Below are 19971 nucleotides of genomic sequence, written 5' to 3' on the forward strand. Positions count from 1 at the left end.
TGAGAAAATTCTCGAACAACGAAGATGGATAAGAAAACTAATAATAAATCAACAACTTGTATCTGGATACTGGAAAACATGCCAAACGATGGATAAACAACGGATTAACAAAGCTAACGCTGTTAAAAATTAAAAGTAATAACTAGACCAAAACAAAGAGGGTTGACTAATGGTCTACTCAGGCATAGGGAGGTTCAACGCCATTCCCACGGCATTTAGGAAAGCAGGATTGGTGGTGCTGTAACCACCATCAAGAACCAGATTGAGTCCACTCACGTACCTCGACTCATCGCCGGCCAAGTAAAGAGCTGCCTGGGCCACGTCCTCAGCCTTGACCACCACACCCTTCAAGTTGGCAGCTTTACCTACCAATCCTTCGATCATACCTTCCTCCATCGATCCAAGTGCGTTCTTCAGCATGGGTGTCACGATCCCGTAAGGAGAGATGCAGTTCACTCTGATCCCAAACTCTCCCAACTCCACGCACAGGTTCTTCATCAACCCCACCAATGCGTGCTTCGACGTCGCATAAGCGTGCGGTGTCCCCCCAGATACCACAGAAGCAACACTGGCAGTGAAGATTATGGTGCCCTTCTTGGATGGGATCATCACTCTGGCTGCTTGTTTCGCCCCCAAGAACCCACCAAACACGTTCACCTCCCACACTCTCTTGAAATCTTCGTTATCCGCCTCCAAGATCGATCTTTCAAATTTGCCGCCGATTCCAGCATTGTTGTACATGATGTCCAGCTTACCGTATTTAGAGACTGCCGTGTCCACAGCATTACGGACGTCGTCTTCGTTGCTTACGTCGCAGTGGACGAAGGTGATGGTGTGGTCGGAGCCCAGTTCTTGACAGAGTGAGTGACCCAGGTCGTCTTGGATGTCGGCGATAACGACCTTCGCACCGTGCTGGACGAACAACCTTGCGGTGCTCGCTCCGATCCCACTGGCTCCGCCAGTGATCACCGCCACCTTCCCTTCCAACCTGCAACACCGACCAAAAACCCAAATTAGCAAAGGCGATGGAATTTTGTACTAACTAACTGGAATATTTTCTCTCAAATTAATTCAGGATTTACCTTTTGTCTGTAGTAGCGCCTCCTTCCATCTTCTCCTAACTAAATTAATTTGCTTTAGTTCTATTGCAGATCATAGTCTCCTAATAGTTATTATATACACTGAAATTTTCTCAAACTTTTGAGTATTAAAGAAAATTTTGAAAAAAAAAATGGGAGTGGACTTTTTTGGTAAACAAGTCTTTATTAATTAATAATAGTAGTTTAAGTCGGTCGTGGGTAAGGCGGTCATTATGCCTCTCCTCATTAGTGTTCTGCTATGGTCGCTACGGGCAGGCAGGCTGTTATACCCGCACCCGGGGAGTATAATTAATTATTAATTCTTCCCCGTGACGTGTAGTTATCACTGCCACATATGCTGGTGAGTTGTTCTCACTGGTGGTCAAACCCAGCTATAAAATTATTGACCATAGTACGAGTTTGCCTGTGGAAACTAGTCGGGATCACGGAGGTTGCACCTTGACATGTCAGGGGTAAGTAGTTGACCAAATTTGTTGTGTGCTTACTGCCCTCTCAAAGCCCTCGAAGTGTGGTCCAAAGGCCCTGACCTCTTATGGTGGGAACCACCTTCCTACTCGCATCGGAGGCAAGGTTACTGGCTGCCTCCGACCCTGCATCCAATGCTGCTGACAAGGACCCTTGTGGGTGAGACCCTGTGGCTAAGGTACTATTGGTGTCCTGCCATGTTTGACCCTACCCAAATAAACCCTAGGTTACACTTATGAGGCCTTATCCAAATAGGCCAATAAAGGTGATTTTCTATATGAGAGAGATAGGTAGTACTATTCCTTATTCTCTTTTTCTTTCCTAACCTAATCGTGAAAGGAGAGGAGAGCTTTGAAGAGAGGAGGCAACAAGGAGGAGAAGAAGGAGAAGGAGGGGAGAAGAAGAAGGAAACGGCTGCTGGGTTTGGAGCTTTAAAGAGGGCACATCTTGTGTATCTCAAACCAGGTAAGCCAAGTGCCCCTTTTCCCCCCTTTTTCTCTCTTTCCCCCTTGCTCGTTTGAGCTTGGGTGGTTCTTTGGTTGCAGCCCCAAGATGGGGATTTCTTTTTGGAAACCCAAAAGATTAGCTCGAGCCATGTGTAGTTTCCCTTGTAGCATGCTGTCTTATTTTCTTTACATCCCTTGAGATCTCCAACTAGTTCTCTTGACCTAAGGTTCCAACCACCAAAGGAAATCCCAAATCTGGATTTTTGGAGCTTTTGATCCTTTAAACCCCCCTTAAATCTTTGGATGTTGGGTGTTTCTAACACCCAAATATACTCCAAGACACCCCCTCCCTAGTCCCTTGAGGCTTAGAGAACCAAATGGGACAACCCTGGGCTTTTAAAGACCTTGAAATCACACCTGGGTTGCATCGGAGGCAAGACTGCGTGAGTCCGATGTTGCCTCCGATGTGGCCTGAGCCTGCAGGGAAGGTCGGACTCAAGGTCGGAGGCAAGACTGCGTGAGTCCGATGTTTGCCTCCGATGTGGCCTGAGCCTGCAGGAAGGGCGGACTCAAGGTCGGAGGCAAGCCTGCTGAGTCCGACGTTGCCTCCGATGTGGCCAGAGCCTGCAGTGAAGGTCGGACTCAAGGTCGGAGGCAGATCTCTGCTGAGTCTGACGTTGCCTCCGATGCAGTTTTTAAGGCTTATAACTTATGTAAACTGTGGGGTTTCTCTATGAGGTCTCCCCTACACTCTCTCACACTCTTATTCACTTCTATAGGCGCCAACATATGTGCAATGGAGTGATTTTGAGCGGGAATCGTTGCGCTTATACAAATTCTATTTGAAGTAATTGGTGAGTGGGTTTGGGTGACTGTTTGAGCTTGTTTACTATTGCTTATTCATGCATTTATGAATTATATTATGACATTATCATTCAAGCATGATTGTATATTTGCATTTATTCTTATTTGATGATGATGATTGATTAGGATGATATGGATTTGTGTTGGGTTACGGTGCCAGGAAGTACTGGCACCGGAACCCCTGAAGTACGTGGAATTGTATATTACATCTCATTCTTGCCTGTATGCGCCATGTTGTGCTGGTACCCGGGTGTTAGATGGAATGGGACGTTGACACACCCGGATGTACCTCTCAACATGATAGGATTCATGTAGTATATCTGTGGTTAGGCTCAGTTCCCTATGCTACGACCCTTACCAACAGGGGTTTAGGTGTTGGGTAGCCAGAGCACCTGCTGCCTATGGAGAGTTAGAGAGGCTAGGCCAGGGGTAGTAATGGTTATCGGGGTCTGCCTCTGGGTGGTGATGACTACGACCGGCGCGGGCTCCATAGTAATAATTGAGGTTGCATTGTGGTGAGAATGGAAGGATCCACAGTTGTCTTCCCGAGTTATTGCGAGCATATACCCATTGACTTAGCATTGTGTGTTAGGTGGTAAATGAATTAATAATGGCATGCACCATGGACTATTTGTGATTGTGTGATTGTGCATCCCCTTTTCTCTCTCACTAGCTCGGTGGAGCTAACCCCCGTGTACACATTCTTTTTAGATTTTGATGCAGATGATTACTGTTGAGACTTCAGAGACCGTGACTGAGGATCATGGCGATGGTTGTCCATGATGATTATGCCTACGGGCTGTACTGTTACTTGGGATCGTTCCCGTTTTGTTATTTTTGAGAGCCTTGCACTTTGTATAAACTTTTATGTTTTATCTTTTTGGTAGCTACTTGATGGTCATAGGAATTTTATAACTATATTACTTATTATCATTAGCCAATGAACATCTTATAATTATTTCATTTACGCTTCCGCAAACTCTGACCTATCTTGGAATGTAATATTCATTTGTCTTTCGCACTCTGATATTATTGTATTTTAATAATGCTTTATGCAAAACTGTGAGTTGGCCACTGCATCGAGATCCTGGCGGTGAGGTGGGATGACGCGTGTCATCCCAATCATACCCTGATATTGTACTTTATCCCTTGTCGGGATAGGGGTGTGACACAGGCCGTAGACGATCTGGATACTAATGAAATGGGCATCGAATTATCTACCTAAACATATATTTCCTGCGAGATTGTTCCAAAGTTTGTATGCGAGCATTAATTAGGTAATAATTTTTAAAATTCCGAAAGGTATCTATTCTAAGACGGTGGGAGGGAAGATGAGAAACAAGAGATTTGAACACAAAATCTCTTGGTTATGGGTGTCAAAGTTGAGACTGACCGGGTAAACGGGCCCGAATGGAGCCAAAGTCTTATTGAGCTGGTTTTGGTTTGGGGTATTGCGATCCCAAAACCGAACCGAGCCGAGCCAAGCCAAACCAAAAATCAAAAGAACCTGAAGCCAAATTGAAACTGGCTCAAAATCCGGAACGAAACTGAAACCAAACTGATCTACCCCGATAATAACCCGAAATCCATTAAAAATCATTTTTTTTTCTATAGTTTAATATAAATGTGTATGGTAAATCGAATTCAAACCGGGCCAAAAATAAAACCAACCCGATAACTAACTGATACAAGAAATCAAAGTAAACCCAAAACCAAACTTTCCTTATTGGTTTAGTTTCGATTTTACCATTCTCATACCAAAACCCACCAAATCGAACCGAAACTGACCCGAACCAATCGATTGACACCCCTGCTACTGTTAGGTGGGCTTTTATAAGTTATATTTGTGTGGTGTCCTTTTTTTATTTTTTAGTTTTTTGTCTTTGAAAATTTTAAAATTTGATTGACCATCCCATTTAATTTGTAAACCGTGTTAAATGTATCATTCCGATCTAAGTGTTTTTTTTTTTCGGTCCTCCCCGTTTTAACCAACTAAGGATGGGACAACAACAATGATTAATTGCAATTCCATTAAAAAATCGATATTCCATCCAAATTATTAAATAGCATTACCATTAAAAAGATATTAGAGGCAATTACAATCACTCCCATGTACTCAAACCTATATTTACTCAAAATTGCTGACCTTAAATTTCTTGTATGATTTCTCCATTAAATCAAAGTTTTTCTTCCCCTCGACAAAATTTTGGTGCTATACTAGTTGCAGGAACATTCTTGCTACTAGCTGGCAGCCAAGGAAATGAAATCTTAGAGGGTAATTAAGAAAATACTAACATCTATGAGGGTATTTATGAACCCAAAGAGGAAATGAATTATTCCATTTACTTGGCTGCCAACCTTATAATAGAAACATTCCTACTACAAGTGTAGCAGCACAATGTTTCCCTATCTAATACGATTTGATGGTAATACCAAAAGGATAATGACAAGTGACATAAAGTATTAAAAAATAATAAAATATTAGTAAAAATCAATATCAGATTTGTATCGTTGTCGGATTTGCCGATCGATACTGATACCTCAAATTATGCCACCCATCCCTTTCACAATCCTCGCCCTTGCCCCACCCCACCCACCCTACCCTACCCTACCCTACTCTACCCTACACTTTCCTTTCCTTTCCTTTCCTTTACTTTCCAAGTAGTCTTCAATGACCAGGCGTTTAAGCATTGAATTTCTTCTCTGCTGGATTGCGAAAGCCCACATGTAACATAGTTATGATTTTTTTTTTCAACTAAACTTAGTTACAACAAGATTTAATAAGATTTATCCTATCAAGTAAGGGAGTCAATTGTGCACTAGAATTGAAAACCGGCCCGTAAAAAATTGGAATCGATCCTCCTAATAGTTTATTGGATCGGTTTTGGATCTATCAATAAGTTATTGGTCTCCAACAGTTCCAGAACCAATACACCAACTAGGAACTGGAATAAATCTACATCCTAACCCTACAATAAATATAACTCTAAGGACTTAAGGCTATGAGAGCTATGGTCAAATCCTTTATTTAATTTTAACTGGTAGCTCTCATCTTATATACCATTTTACCAAAGATTCAATTGTTAATTTAAAGGTCCATTTGAGAATTGTAACTTAAGAACATGCCTTAAATTAATCCTAATATGAAGGTGGTGGTGTTCTTATTTATTAATTGAATATAAAATAAGAGGTACTATGGACTAGTTAAGTGATTTGAAAAAAAATATGATGGTAGGTTGCATCTCTCATGTGATTGAAATTAATGTCTTATTATTTATAAAAAAAAATAACTAGTGTCTCATAATAATATTATTGAATATATGTAGATGTGGTCGGTTTATTTTTATTTTTATTTTAGACTGCTTGGAACCGATTAAGAACCGAAACTGGCCCACCCATTAGTTAATGATCCTAGATCTCAGGTCTGGGGACGTTTAACTTATTGGTATGGTTCTGGTCTTGACCCCTTAGGGTTTGAATGGTTAAGGAACTAGACTAGTAGCCTAGAAGCGGACAAATTGACATACTTAGGGTCAAACCATAGTTAGCAAAAACACGTTTAAAACGTCGTTTTAAACACGTTCCCATTTTTTACCATTTTAAACGCGATTTGTCTTTTGTTTCTCAAACATATAGGAAAAAGGCAAACGGCAAACATTCTTTTTTTAAACGCGTTTAAAATACATTCCTTTTTGTGCTTTTTAAGATCTTAGACTTATTGAACAATGACTTACTTAATTGACCATATCTCTCCCTACTGAACTCTAATCGATCTGATTCTTTCGTTGATGTAAAGCTAACTCGAAGTATTATACTGCTCATGCTTTTAACAATGTTCAATACACAAACTCTAAAATTAAGCTATAAACTGAATCATCTGTTGAAAAGAGTTTCTAAAGCGATGACTCACATCTCGAATAGAACATGCATCATTCTAGAACTACTTAATAACAATGAACAACACCATACCCAAAGCCACATTGTTCAATCTTTCCTTGAAGCATTACAAAAGCTAAGATCAACAATCAATTTGGATCCTGATACTTAAAAAACATGCTAAACGATGGATGGATTAACAACTAAACTAATTTAAGGTATACTTAATTTAAATCTTGGTGACCGCCTTTTTATGAATTGTCAGAAAAAGAAGAAACGGAGTGACACACTGACGCCTGAAATAGACAAGAGGGACTCCGGTGACCATAAGCAGGTCAGCAAATTGGTAAGCTAAGGGATAGCTAGTTGGTATGATCATAATGAGGGGCGCCATCTTGGAAAAAATTTTGCCGCGTTTGCTACAGGTGCTATAGGTGTAGCAGCAAAATTTTGTTCCGTCATCTTGGAGACAAGATTATCATTCCATCAAGGTTCCCATTTGTTGAGAGAGTTGTGGGATCACTAACAGGTGGGTGTCATGTGTTTGAAAAAATAAAGAGATGATGATTTACTGTAGCATTCCATGGGAAAGTTATAAAATCCCACATATTTCATGGAACTTTGTAAAGCCAGGGGGTGGGAAATTATGAATTTTTATCCGATGTTGTACGCATCGTGTGGTGCAGCAGAGGTCATATGACACAGCGGGCCCCACATGGCACGCATGGCTTCTGTTGCGCCGCATGATGTGTACAGCAACGTGTGTTGTATAACCGCGGATAATGACTCAAAAAATTATGGGATTTGCAATGCCATGTTAGCGGACAATGCTAATAATTATGTTCCTTCCATTATCTCAACATTCCCACCCCTTGCAAAGAAAGAACCTGGGTGGGAATATTGCAATGTCATGTCAACATTTTACCACAATTTTCCCATCCCTTGCAAAGTATTTCGCTAAACAAACGGATCCTAAGTATACCGGACACTTTGTATTATACAGGAGTAATGACTCCAACTATATCTTCTATTGCTTTAAACTACAAATTCGTTTAACTAATTGTCGACCAATAACATTAGAAAGGAAAAAAAGATTCCTATGATATCGGAGTAGGGATTCCTTCTCACACTCTCAGACTCTCTTGCATATATAACGAGTCGTGGAATTCAAACTGGCAATCTCTCTTCTGACAAAACGTGGCTCCCTTGCCGAATCCATCTCTGATCTTTCCTTGTTGCGGTTTTCCACTTTGACATCATGAGAATCATTGTCCATTCTACCCAAAAAAAAATAAAAAAAAATCATTGCCCAATAAAAATAAAAAAACAATAGACAGCCAACAAATATGCACATGAATGGAAGATATTAAAAAAAAAGTCGTTTATCTGATTATCAACACACATGAATTTCATGATGTTGAATACTTGAATTAAAAAGAGAGAAATTTGCAAAGGCGGTGCAACTCAAAAGAAAAAAATATATATATAGAATATTTCAATTATCAAGAAGAAAATCAAATACAAGATGATAACGAATTCGGCTCTCCTCCAGCCATGGCAGGAACTGGAGGATCTAGTGTGCCCAGCTAAAACATGGGTGTTTGAGTTATTTCATGGGCTGGACCCCCACCTATGAAATGGCCCCCCCTCTTTTGGCTGGGCTGGATCCTCCAGTTACGGCTATGGCTGGTGAAAGCAACATCCAACTTACAAGCACATTCCAAAGGTAAACACTTAACTCTCTGAAGCTACCCTCTCTTACTATGGGCTTACTTGTATTTTATAAGAAATTATAAATGAAAACGTTGGAATGGAGGAGAGGACCGTTGGGGCTTGGAGCGGTGGACGGGAGAAATAAATATTAAAAGGAAACTTAGGTATTATTTTTTTTTTTTTTTGATAAACAAACTTAGGTATCATTACCCTACAAAGATAAGGCAAAAGTTTCCATTAAAAAGTAGATATTCCAACGAGACTTTTAGCATCGGGCTCATCTACAGGGAGCCCAGCGCCTGGAGAGTGCCTAAGAAGGCATCTAACATCGTTGGCTGTTGGGCACATCAGAATGCATGATGGGCACTCATCCTCGTGCACTCAACAGTTCAACACCATTGGATACTTTCCTGAGCACTCCTTTGGGTGTTTGGGGGTAACTGGAGAGGAGCCGGATCCAGAGTTTTAAGTATCATTACCCTAAAAAGAAATGGCAAAAGTAATATGACAAACATTTTCATTAAAAATTGTATATACCCAACGAGACTATTAAATTTATTCCAAAATTTCAATTACCTTCATGTTGTTGATATTCATTTCAGTTGAAGTCTATACAATTCATTGCAGCGAAACGCAAGTCAAGCTTTGGAACGTCTGCATGCAGCGGCTTTGGAAGTAGAAGGAATCAGGGACGCCATGCTTCTATCCCTAAGCATTGGGTTCCATCATGTGACCATCTTCTCAGAGTGTCAAGGCTAATACCGAACTTGAATGAAACGCCCCCTTTCACCTCTGATCCATAACCAAGATTTTTTTGTCTAGTGACTCACAAATCCTTGTATTAAATATTTTTTTGGGCTAATTGTCACGTTTATATTAGATTTCATTCTCCACTGTTAAGAAGTGGGAGATGGGGGGATGGTACAGGGGAGTGATGGGAGTGGGGAAGAAGAATAATTGAGGTGGGGAGGAATCGTTGATGTGAGAGATGGGGGCGGAACAGGGAAGTGATGGTTGAGGGAGTTGCAGAAAGCAAGAGGGAGATGAGGAAGATGATCAATGTCGTAGTTCATTGGTTGGATCTTTGATGTGGAAATTGAATCAGACAACAAGGAGCTAGTTAGAATCATATCTGAGGAGAATGCCCAGGTCCCTATTGAAATTCGTAGTATCATTCAAGACATTAGACACCTCAAGTCCTTTATTTCTCCTTCCTCTTTCCATTTTATTCCCAGGGAGATTAACAGCATATCTGACTTCCTGGCTCAGAAAGGCCTGTCCGGGGCAAGGACTGAATGCCCAGATTCCACTCAAACCTTGTAATGACACCTTGAGTTTATCTTGTATCAATGAATGAGTTTGTTCCCTACCAAATAAAAAAAAATTCCTAATTTATGTACCTCAAACACAATATATGAAACATGGGGTACCTTTGCTACAAGTTCAGTAAACCTTAGGTACCTTAGGTGTCATTTAACCAAGAAATAAAGAACCAACAGATATGCAAAGTGAAAGGTACAAAAAAAAAAAATTTGTTTATTTAATTATCGATACACATGAATTTCATGAAGTTGAATACTTGACTAAAAGGGAGAAAGAACGTCACCTGGTCGCACAACGAATGCCACCCTAAACCCTGACACAAGGATATGCGAAATGACCAGCGGTGCGATAGTCATTTTCATTTCATGCACCTCTAAGTCAAGGTGCAAGGTGGCATATTTGGCAGGACGAGGTGGCATTATTTCTCCTTTTTTAATGTGGGGGATGTAAATGGACAGATGAAAATCCAAATTCAATTTGCATCAGTATCCGTTTAGAGATATTTATTTCTGATCAGGGATCATTTGTATTTAATTTGTTTACATTTCTCTATCAGTGTGAGACTGAGTTGACACCACCAGGAAAAAAGATCAATAGAGAATTAATTCCTCACATAAATTAGATAGGACCCAATTGGCATCATACAATTCTTCTAAGAGGAAGAGTTGGTCCTGCAAAATACGGACAGACTCTTCATCTGTTGAGTTCATCCAGTTTTCTGGTTGAACTCAACAGTGTTTTTGACCCATCTGGTGAATACATTTAGATGATAAAAAGTTCATATTTGGAATACTTATCAAGAGTTACATAATATTATTAGAAACTCTGATCTATTTGAAAATCAAAACTAGACCAAAACAAAGGAGACTAGGGACTAGGGAGTAGGGAAGTTCAAGGCTGTTCCCACGGCATTTAGGAGAGCTGGATTGGTGGTGCTGTACCCACCATCAAGAACCAGATTGAGACCACTCACGTACCTCGACTCATCGCCGGCCAAGTAAAGAGCGGCCTGGGCTACATCCTCAGCCTTGAGCACCACACCCTTCAAGTTGGCAGCTTTACCCACCAATCCTTCGATCATACCGTCGTCCATGGTTCCAAGTGAGTTCCTCATCATCGGTGTCGCGATCCCGTAAGGAGAGATGCAGTTCACTCTGATTCCATACTCTCCCAGCTCCACGCACAGGTTCTTCATAAACCCTACCAACGCGTGCTTCGACGTCGCATAAGCGTGCGATGTCTCCCCAGACACCACCGAAGCAACACTGGAAGTGAAGATTATGCTGCCCTTCTTGGATGGGATCATCACTCTGGCTGCGTGCTTCGCCCCCAAGAACCCACCAAACACGTTCACCTCCCACACTTTCTTGAAATCTTCGTTATTGGCCTCCAAAATCGATCCTTTAAATTTGCCGTTGATCCCCGCATTGTTGTACATGATGTCCAGCTTACCATACTTAGAGACTGCCGTGTCCACGGCATTACGGACGTCGTCTTCGTTGCTTACGTCGCAGTGGACGAATGTGATGGTGTGGTAGCCGCCTAGTTCTTGACAAAGTGAGTGGCCCAGCTCGTCTTGGATGTCGGCGATAACCACCTTCGCACCGTACTTGACGAACAACCTTGCGGTGCTCGCTCCGATCCCACTGGCTCCGCCGGTGATCACCGCCACTTTCCCGTCCAACCTGTAACAACGGAAAAAAGACCACATCAGCAGCAAATACGATGGAATTATGTACTAATTAATCCAAGATTTACCTTTTGTTTGTGATAGCACCTCCTTCCATCTTCTTCTAACTAAATGAATTTGCTGTTTCAACTTTAAACCTGGGTACCTGTTTCGTGAGAGAGAGATGAAGGGTTTGCTTTAGTTCTATATCAGGTCATACTCTTCTTATACTTATATACACTGAGATTTTCTCAAACTTTGAGTATTAATCACAGAAAAATTTTGTAAATAAAAAAAACAAAAGGTGGGAGTTGACTAATAGTCGAACACTACTGTTAGGTGCACCAGTACTACATGTGAGTAGTTTAAGTCGTGGGTTATTGAGTCCTTATCATGGGGTAGTTTAGGAATATTATTTTAATCACATGTTGTGAGTCATCGTTAGTTGTCACCTCTTGCTATTAGCATATGTTCATGGCCAGGAGTGTGGTCGTTATTTTATGTACATGGGGTAGTATGGAGAGTGTGGCCGGGAAGTGGGGTGGTGTGGTTATCTACCCTATTTATTATTTGGAAGTTAATGAAATGGGCATCGAATTATGGACCCTGATCCACTACGGCTGCTGCGGCCATAGCAGCACACTAATGAGGCATGGTGCAATGATCGCCTTACCCTCGCTCGGGCAAGGCACTGGGTAGGGGTAAGGTGGTCATTGTGCCGCACCTTATCAAGGCACTGCTCTAATCGCTACGAGCAGGCAAGCCATAGATGATCTGGATTGTCGAATTATCTACCTAAACATCTCTTAGGAGATTGTTCCGAACTTTGTATGCAAGCATTAATTGGGTAATATTTTTTTTAAAGTTTTGATAGGTACCGATTCTATGAGGGTGGGAGGGAAGATGAGTCTAGAACCCAGAGAGTTGAACCCAAAACCTCTTGATTATGGGTGTCAAAGTTGGAACCGATCAGGTAAACCGGTTCGAATCAAACTAAAAAAGTGGGGCTCGAATCGAGCCAAAGTCTTATTGGGCTGGTTTTGGTTTGGGGGATTACAATCCCAAAACTGAACCAAGCCAAACCAAAAAACCAAAAAAAACCTGAAACCAAATCTAAACCGGTTAAAAAAACTGACCAAAACTAAAATCAAACCGATCTACCCTGATAATAACCCGAAACCCATTAAAAATTATATTTTTTTAATACTTTTATATAAATGTGTATAATAAACCGAATCTAAATCGGGTCGAAAACAAACTTTTCTTATTGTCCTTTTTGTTTTTTTCATCTTTGAAAATCTTAAAAGTTTATTGACCATCCCATTTAATTTGTAAACTGTTTTAAATTGGAACAAAGGTTTTTTTTTTGGTCTTTCCCGTTTTAACCAACAATGGATGGGACAACAATGAATAATTGCAGTTCCATTAAAAAGTAGATATTCCATCAAGATTATTAAACGGCAATACCATTAAAAAGATGTTACAGTCTGATTTCTTCATAAAATCAAAGTTTCACCTCTCATTCTCCCCTGGTATTTTAAAAACCCGAATTACCCCTCTTACACACCCTTCTTCTCCCGTATTACCCTTCTAGCAGCCCATCACCACCCCTACCTTGCCCTCTGCATCTCCACCACCCCCTAGCTCCCTGCCTCATCCCCCCATCATGGTTTTAGTAATTGGTATTAAAATTAATATCGGTACCATGCAATGTGAATCTTTTTTTTTTGGTAGGAATGCAATGTGAATCTGAGCCACATGATGTTTAGTTCCAAGATATAAATGTGCATCCTGCATCTGTTCTAGTCGGGCTTGGATTTTATTAATATTAGAATCATCTATATGTCATTATCAAAAGCTACACATTTTTCAAGTAAGCAAGTGATATGACAAAATTTACCCTTGTTGAACACACGAAAATTGTGTTATACTAAAATGCCAAAAAAGAAGTATGGTTATGAATTTTTTTTTTTCAACTAAACTTGGTTACCACAAGATTTTTCCTTAATTTATTATTATTTTTTTTAAAGAAAGACAAATGGGAGACAATAAGAGATCTCGACTCTAATACCATATTAGACGGTCAAGTAAGGGAGTCAATTGTGCACTAGAACCAGAAATCAGACCCTAAAAAACTAGAACCGACCCACCCAATAGCTTATTGGATCCGTTTTGGATCTATCAATAAGTTATTGGTCTCCCAACGGTTCTGGAAATAGTAGACCAATTAGGAATCAAAACTGGTGGAACCAGAATAAATCCACATCCTAACCCTACAATAAGTATAACTCTTAAGACTTAAGGTCATGAGAGCTAAGGTCAAGTCCTTTATTTTTTTTAGCTTTTCAATTTTGCCTGGTACCTCTTGTCTTATGGCTTATACACCATTTTACCACAGATTCAACGGTTAATTTAAAAGTCCTTTTGAGAATTTTAATTTAAGAACATGCCTTAAATTTTTTGGTAACAGAACATGCCTTAAATTAATCCTAATATGAAGGTGGTGTTGTTCCTACTTATTAATTGAATATAAAATTAGAGTTATTATGGACTAGTTTCGTGATTTGAGATTAAAAAAAAAAAAGATGGTAGGTTGCATATCTTATGTGATTGAAATTAGTATCATATTGTTTATCAAAAATAAATTAGTGTCGTATAATAATATTATTGAATATATGTAGCATGTGGTCGGTTATTTATTTATTTATTTTAGACTGCTTGGAACCGATTAGGAACCAGAACCGGCCCACCCATTAGTTAATGGTCCTAGATCTCAAGTTTGGAGCTGTTTAGTTTATTGGTCTGAATATGGTCTTGACTCCTTAGGGCTAGAACCAATAAGGAACTAGAGTAGTAGCTTAGAACCGAACTAATTGACATACTTAGCGTCAAACCATAGTTAGCAAAAACACGTTTAAAACGTCATTTTAAACATGTTCACATTTTTTACCGTTTTAAACGCGATTTTCCGTTTGTTTCTCAAACATACAAGAAAAGGGCAAACGCCAAGCATTCCCATTTTAAACGCGTTTAAAACATATTCTTTTTTGGCGTTTTTTAAGATCTTAAACTTGTTGAACAATAACTTTCTTAATTGACCATATCTCTCTCTATCGAACTTTGATTGACTTGATTCTTTCGTCGACGTAAAGCTAACTCGAAGAGCTAGCTATATTGCTCATGCTAACACCTTTAACACATGATCAATACACAAACTCTGAAATTGAGCTATAAACTGAAGCATCTGTTTAAAAGGGTTTCTAAAGCGATATATATATATATATATATGACTCACATCTCGAACGGAACATGCATAATTCTCGAAGTATTTGGTTGTGTTAATAATAATGAACAACACCATAGTCAAGTCATATTGTTCAATCTTTCTTTGAAGCACTAGAAAAATTAAGATCAACAATTTGGATCTAAATACATAAAAACATGCCAAACGATGGATTAACAACTCAACTAAGGTATACTTTATTTAAATCTTGGTACATAAAAAAAAACCACTAGCTAGTTTCTTTTATTTCAGGCCGGAACGAAAACAAGATCAAATCTTTACTGAGGAGGCATACCGCGATGACTTGTAGGATTGGTAGTACTGAAACCCCCATCCACAACAAGATTAAGACCACTTACGTACTTAGAGTCATCGCTAGCTAAGTATAGAGCAGCCTGGGCAATGTCCTCTGCCTTAAGAGTTGCTCCTTTCAAGTTCCCAGCCTGTGAAAGAACCCCTTCAATCAAGTCGTCCTCTATATTCTCACCAAATCCCCTCTTTAACAATGGGGTTAAAAGTCCATAGGGAGAGATGCAGTTGACTCTGATCCCAAACTGTCCCAGTTCCACACATAAGTTCTTGGTTAACCCTACTATCGCGTGCTTTGATGCGATATAAGCATGTGGGATTTCACCTGCAATCACAGAAGCTACACTTGAAGTGAAGAGTATGGTACCCTTCTTTTCTGGGATCATTACCCTAGCTGCGTGCTTGGCCCCCAAGAACCCACCATACACGTTCACACCCAATACTTTATTGAAATTGTCGCCGTCCGCCTCCACGATTGCCATGGTGAGGTTACCAGCGATGCCGGCGTTGTTGAACATTATGTCGAGCTTACCATACTTAGAGACTGCCGTGTCGACGGCATTACGGACATCGTCTTCGTTGGTCACATCGCAATGGACGAAGGTGATGTCATCATTGGAGGCTCCCAGTTCTTGACAGAGGGAGTTGCCCAGATCATCTTGGACATCGGCTATAACGACCTTAGCACCGTGTTGAACGAACAACCTTGCCGTGCTCGCTCCAATTCCACTGGCTCCGCCGGTTATCACCGCTACCTTTCCTTCCAACCTTCACAAAGTTATAGAGGAGATTTACTGTAAATATCACTAATTAAAACTGATAGATAGATGTAATTGGGTTCTCTAATTAATTAATTAGGAATTAAAAAGGTTTTTAGACCTGGTTTGGATTCTGATGTACGTCTAATCCAGAATGGATTTAATTACCTTTTGGCTGTGAGAGCACTACTTCCTTCCATCGTTCTTCGTTCTTCGTTCTTCGTTCTTCGCCTAGCAGTGCTGTTTCAATGAAGTATTTGGTGCCACAGCTTATCACTTATATACTCGAGAGTCCAAGGACTGAAATAATAAACCGATTGGCCAAAATAAAAAAATTAATTACTTAACACTGATTGGTTATTTCCTTTCAAGTTCGATTTCTCTGTATATACCAGCAGATGAACGTACATATGAGAACCAATCACTTATGCTATATTTGACCATTTCCAAGAGGAGGGGTTTTATGAAAATAAAATTAAAATATGATTGACTTGAGATGTTTCTTGTTTAAGACAAAAAAAAAAAACCCATAAAAAGTAAGATTGCTCACGTTGCTACGTGGTTACAAGTCTATTAAACGTGTGGCTGATGGATCATGGATGTGTAAGTGTTGTGTTTTTTAAAGAGAAGATGAGTAAGTGTTGCTTGAACTATTTGAATTCCTTCTTGTTTTTCTACTACTTACGTACCAATAATACTGGACAGTGGACGCCCACCTACTTAGTTTTGATTATTTTCTATACCATGCATGGTTGGTGATCTGACCCTCAAGCGAACAAGCCCAGTTGAACAAAGAAAAGTAGGCCAAGACAAGCTCCACGCTCAAGCTCTATCTCCTTCCTTCCCCCTTTTAGCTCTTAGGTAAGTAAGCTCCTTGCTCTTTCTCCGGAAGCTAATCCACCCCAATACAACCTGTCTGGCCTTTCACAAATCTTGCCTTTCTACCTTCCCGTTCCTTTCAGCGTCGACCTTTCAAACAGTCATTTGACTTGCAGTCCAATTCCACGGTGTTCGATCGAATCGGATTGGGATTAGATCGGGATCATTTAAACTCGGACAAATATAACTCTTTTGTCCCTATTTTCTTATAAAAAAAACTAATTTTTTTTTAAATATTTTTACCCCTGTTTGTACAGTTGGATCAGATCGATATCGGGATTGTTTTTTGTCAATATCAATCCAATCTGACCAAAATCGGCCGATTCGATCCACATACGCATGGATGATGTGACATGAGAAATTCTAGAAAGCGTGTAGGCATGGGAACTCTCTGCCATTTTATTGAAACAAAGCCTTAGCCGAGGTATAAGAGTTGGAAGATTAACGTTAGCTTGTGCATGTAAGACTGGTTCCTACAGGAATAATCCCTACGGGGCTGGCTGGAGGATATTTTCTTGCTTAATCTAAACAAAGCCCTAGCGGCGGTATAAGACAATAAGAGTTGGAAAATTAACTTTAGCTTCTCCGTGTAAGGCTGGTCCCTACGGGGCCTAGTTAGAGGATAGATTTTTTGCTTAATTTAAACAAAGCCCTAGCGGAGGTATAAGATAATAAGAGTTGGAAGATTAACGTTAACTTGTCCATGTAAGGCTGGTCCCTACAGGAATGGTCCCTACGGGGGTCTGTCTGGAGGATATATTCTTTCTTAATCTAAACAAAGCCCTAGTGGAGGTATAAGATACTAGGAGTTGGAAAATTAACGTTAGGATGTCCATGTAACGCTGGTCCTTACATGAATGGTCCCTATGGGGCCTGGCTGGAGGATATATTCTTGTTTAATTTATACAAAGCCTTAGCAGAGGTGTAAGAGTTGGAAGATTATCGTTAGCTTGTCCATGTAAGATTGGTCCCTACAGGGCCTGGCAAGGATATTCTTGCTTAATCTAAACAAAGCCTTGGCGAAGGTATAAGAGTTGAAAGATTAACATTAGTTTGTCCATGTAAGGTTGGTCCCTACGGGGCTTGGCTGAAGGATATATTCTTGCTTAATCTAAAAAAAAAAAAAGCCTTAGCAGAAGTATAGGAGTTGGAAGATTAACATTAGCTTGTCAAGGATCGTCCCTACAAGAATGGTCCCTACGTGACCTGGCTGGAGGATATATTCTTGCTTAATCTTCGGTATCTTTGTTTTGTATATGGTTTCAAGAGTTTATAATCGAATCGGTGAATCGGTGGATGCGGATAAGAATCTTCTAGAATCGATTCAAACGATTCAGCAGAAACCCAACACTTCTATGTAGGGCTGTAAACGAATCGGATTCGGCTCGGATAGTGCTATCTCCGCATCCGCATCCGATTAGCTATCGGACAGATTCGGATAGTGCTAAACGGATACGGGCACAGATACGGATCGGATATTTTATCCGTTTATATGTAAATATAGCTTTTCGGATGGCTATAGCCTATCCGCATCCGCATCCATTTAGCTTTCGAACGGATCCGGATAGTGCTAAACGGATGAGGACACAGATACGGAAACGGATTTTGGCTATTCATTTACACCCCTACTTCTATGTTGCCACTTGCCCATTGATTCTGATTGACTAGACAATTCCAGCTCCTCCCAGCCGATTCCCTTTTTTTTTTAAAGGATTTGACTCTTTTTAGCCTTTTTTCTTTTCTTTTCTTTTCTTTTTTTTTTTTTTTTTTGGGGGGTGAAATAACAGCTGACCATGTCTGATGATTCTTTTAAAAAGAAAAAACTTTTGGACAAACAAAATGGAAACTACTTAAATGTACGAGAATGGGTTCCAATCATCCAGATGGCATCCACTATGTGTGGGACATGGATGCCATCTAGATGGTTGGAACTCATTCTCGTACGAGAATGTGAATCCAACTTGTAAAAGCAAGGCTGCACATTGTCACCTGTCTAAACGTAAAGGTGTCAAAACCTAGCCTAAACCATTAAGATCGATTGAAAAAATCCGGATCAAACCGAAACGATCCTTATTGGATTGGTTTTGGACTAGGGTAGGACAGGACCGACCGATAACAAACTGAAAACCGAACCAAATGAAATTGATTAAAAAAAAAAAAATCATTAAGTATAAGGTTATGAATTTGAATTGATTATCCATTGATTTCAATATTAGTGAGCAAATTTCTAGTTGTAAGGGGAATTATTACAAATCAATGAGTGATTATGAAAAAAAGGAAATTGATTTGTAATCATGTTTCTTCCATTGATCTCCTTGTTTACTATACAAAATTAGTTGGTTATCAAATAAATAATTTGATAGTGGGGTTCATTTTGTGATTTCAATATTAATTATCTTCTCAGTGACTATTATTGATTTCAATTTTAATTATCTTCCCCTTACAATTTATTTACCATACAACACATGATTTAATTTTTCATTTCTCTCATTAGTTAATTAATTGAAGACTAGAATATCGGTCACCTCCCAAAACCAATGGATAAATTATATGGGGAAGAATGGAAGATAATTAATATTCAAATCAATGGATAAATAGAGTTCGTAGAGAAATCATTATTACAAATCAATTTTCTTATTGTTAGTTGTATTATTTGTTTTGACTTGGGAAGGTGAATTGAATTGTTTTTATCGAATCTTTCCTCACTACAAATTATGAATTTAAGATTTAATTGTGGCTCAAACCTGAAAATAAACAGATCTAAACCGGTATTATCCCAATATTAAAAAATCGAAACCGCACCGGATCGAAAACAAAACCGACCAAAAACCGAAGTTTCTTAACGATTTATTTTTGGTCTCACCATTCCGAGACCGAAACTGATTCAGCCCGGACCAAAACCGAGCCGAACCAACCGTTTGACACCCCTATCTGAACGTGTTGCTGATATTAATATTAATGGCCAACATCCTTTTATTGGTTAATAATATTAGAAATAATTTATTATTCCTCTGTGTCCATGGAATCTCACATGCTTGACTCGAAATAGTGAAGAGAAAGGAGGCCTCTAGGAATGGATTTACTAATCGGTATTAGATATGATATCAGTTGCGATAAATATCGATCTGATACTAATCTGAATCGACCTATATTAGGGGTGTCAATTCCAGGCCCAGCCTAGCAGACCTGATCAAGCCCGCCCGGTTAAAGACCTCAACAAGTCCATGATACTACGTCCCATCACCAACAACTCTTCGATCTTCTCAAGGTTTCTAAGATTCAATAG

General features: G+C 39.7%; 1 protein-coding gene across 3 annotated transcripts; it reads right to left on the reverse strand.

Moving 5' to 3' along the window:
* Positions 1-171: 171 nt before the first annotated feature.
* On the reverse strand, positions 172-16010 carry LOC122655123 (secoisolariciresinol dehydrogenase-like). 3 transcript variants are annotated; one of them, XM_043849371.1, is made up of 2 exons: positions 15975-16010; positions 172-988 (listed from the first exon to the last, which is right to left on the reverse strand). In XM_043849371.1, the coding sequence occupies exons 1-2, from the start codon at positions 16004-16006 to the stop codon at positions 175-177; spliced, it is 846 nt and encodes a 281-aa protein (XP_043705306.1). In that variant the 5' UTR covers positions 16007-16010; the 3' UTR covers positions 172-174. The 3 variants fall into 3 exon arrangements, with proteins under 3 accessions (XP_043705306.1, XP_043705339.1, XP_043705370.1); XM_043849404.1 differs by lacking the exon at positions 15975-16010 and adding an exon at positions 11546-11593; XM_043849435.1 differs by lacking the exon at positions 15975-16010 and adding an exon at positions 1083-1143.
* Positions 16011-19971: the final 3961 nt, after the last annotated feature.

The sequence above is a fragment of the Telopea speciosissima genome, chromosome 1 (genome assembly GCF_018873765.1).
Source record: "Telopea speciosissima isolate NSW1024214 ecotype Mountain lineage chromosome 1, Tspe_v1, whole genome shotgun sequence".
NCBI lineage: Eukaryota > Viridiplantae > Streptophyta > Magnoliopsida > Proteales > Proteaceae > Telopea > Telopea speciosissima.

Bases quoted from the DNA above. Each gene is read 5' to 3' on its own strand.
- LOC122655123 (XM_043849371.1), bottom strand. From the start codon at position 16,006: ATGGAAGGAAGTAGTGCTCTCACAGCCAAAAG. The intron at 989-15,974 runs GTAATTAAATCC...TCGGTGTTGCAG, and splicing joins AGTGCTCTCACAGCCAAAAG to GTTGGAAGGGAAGGTGGCGG.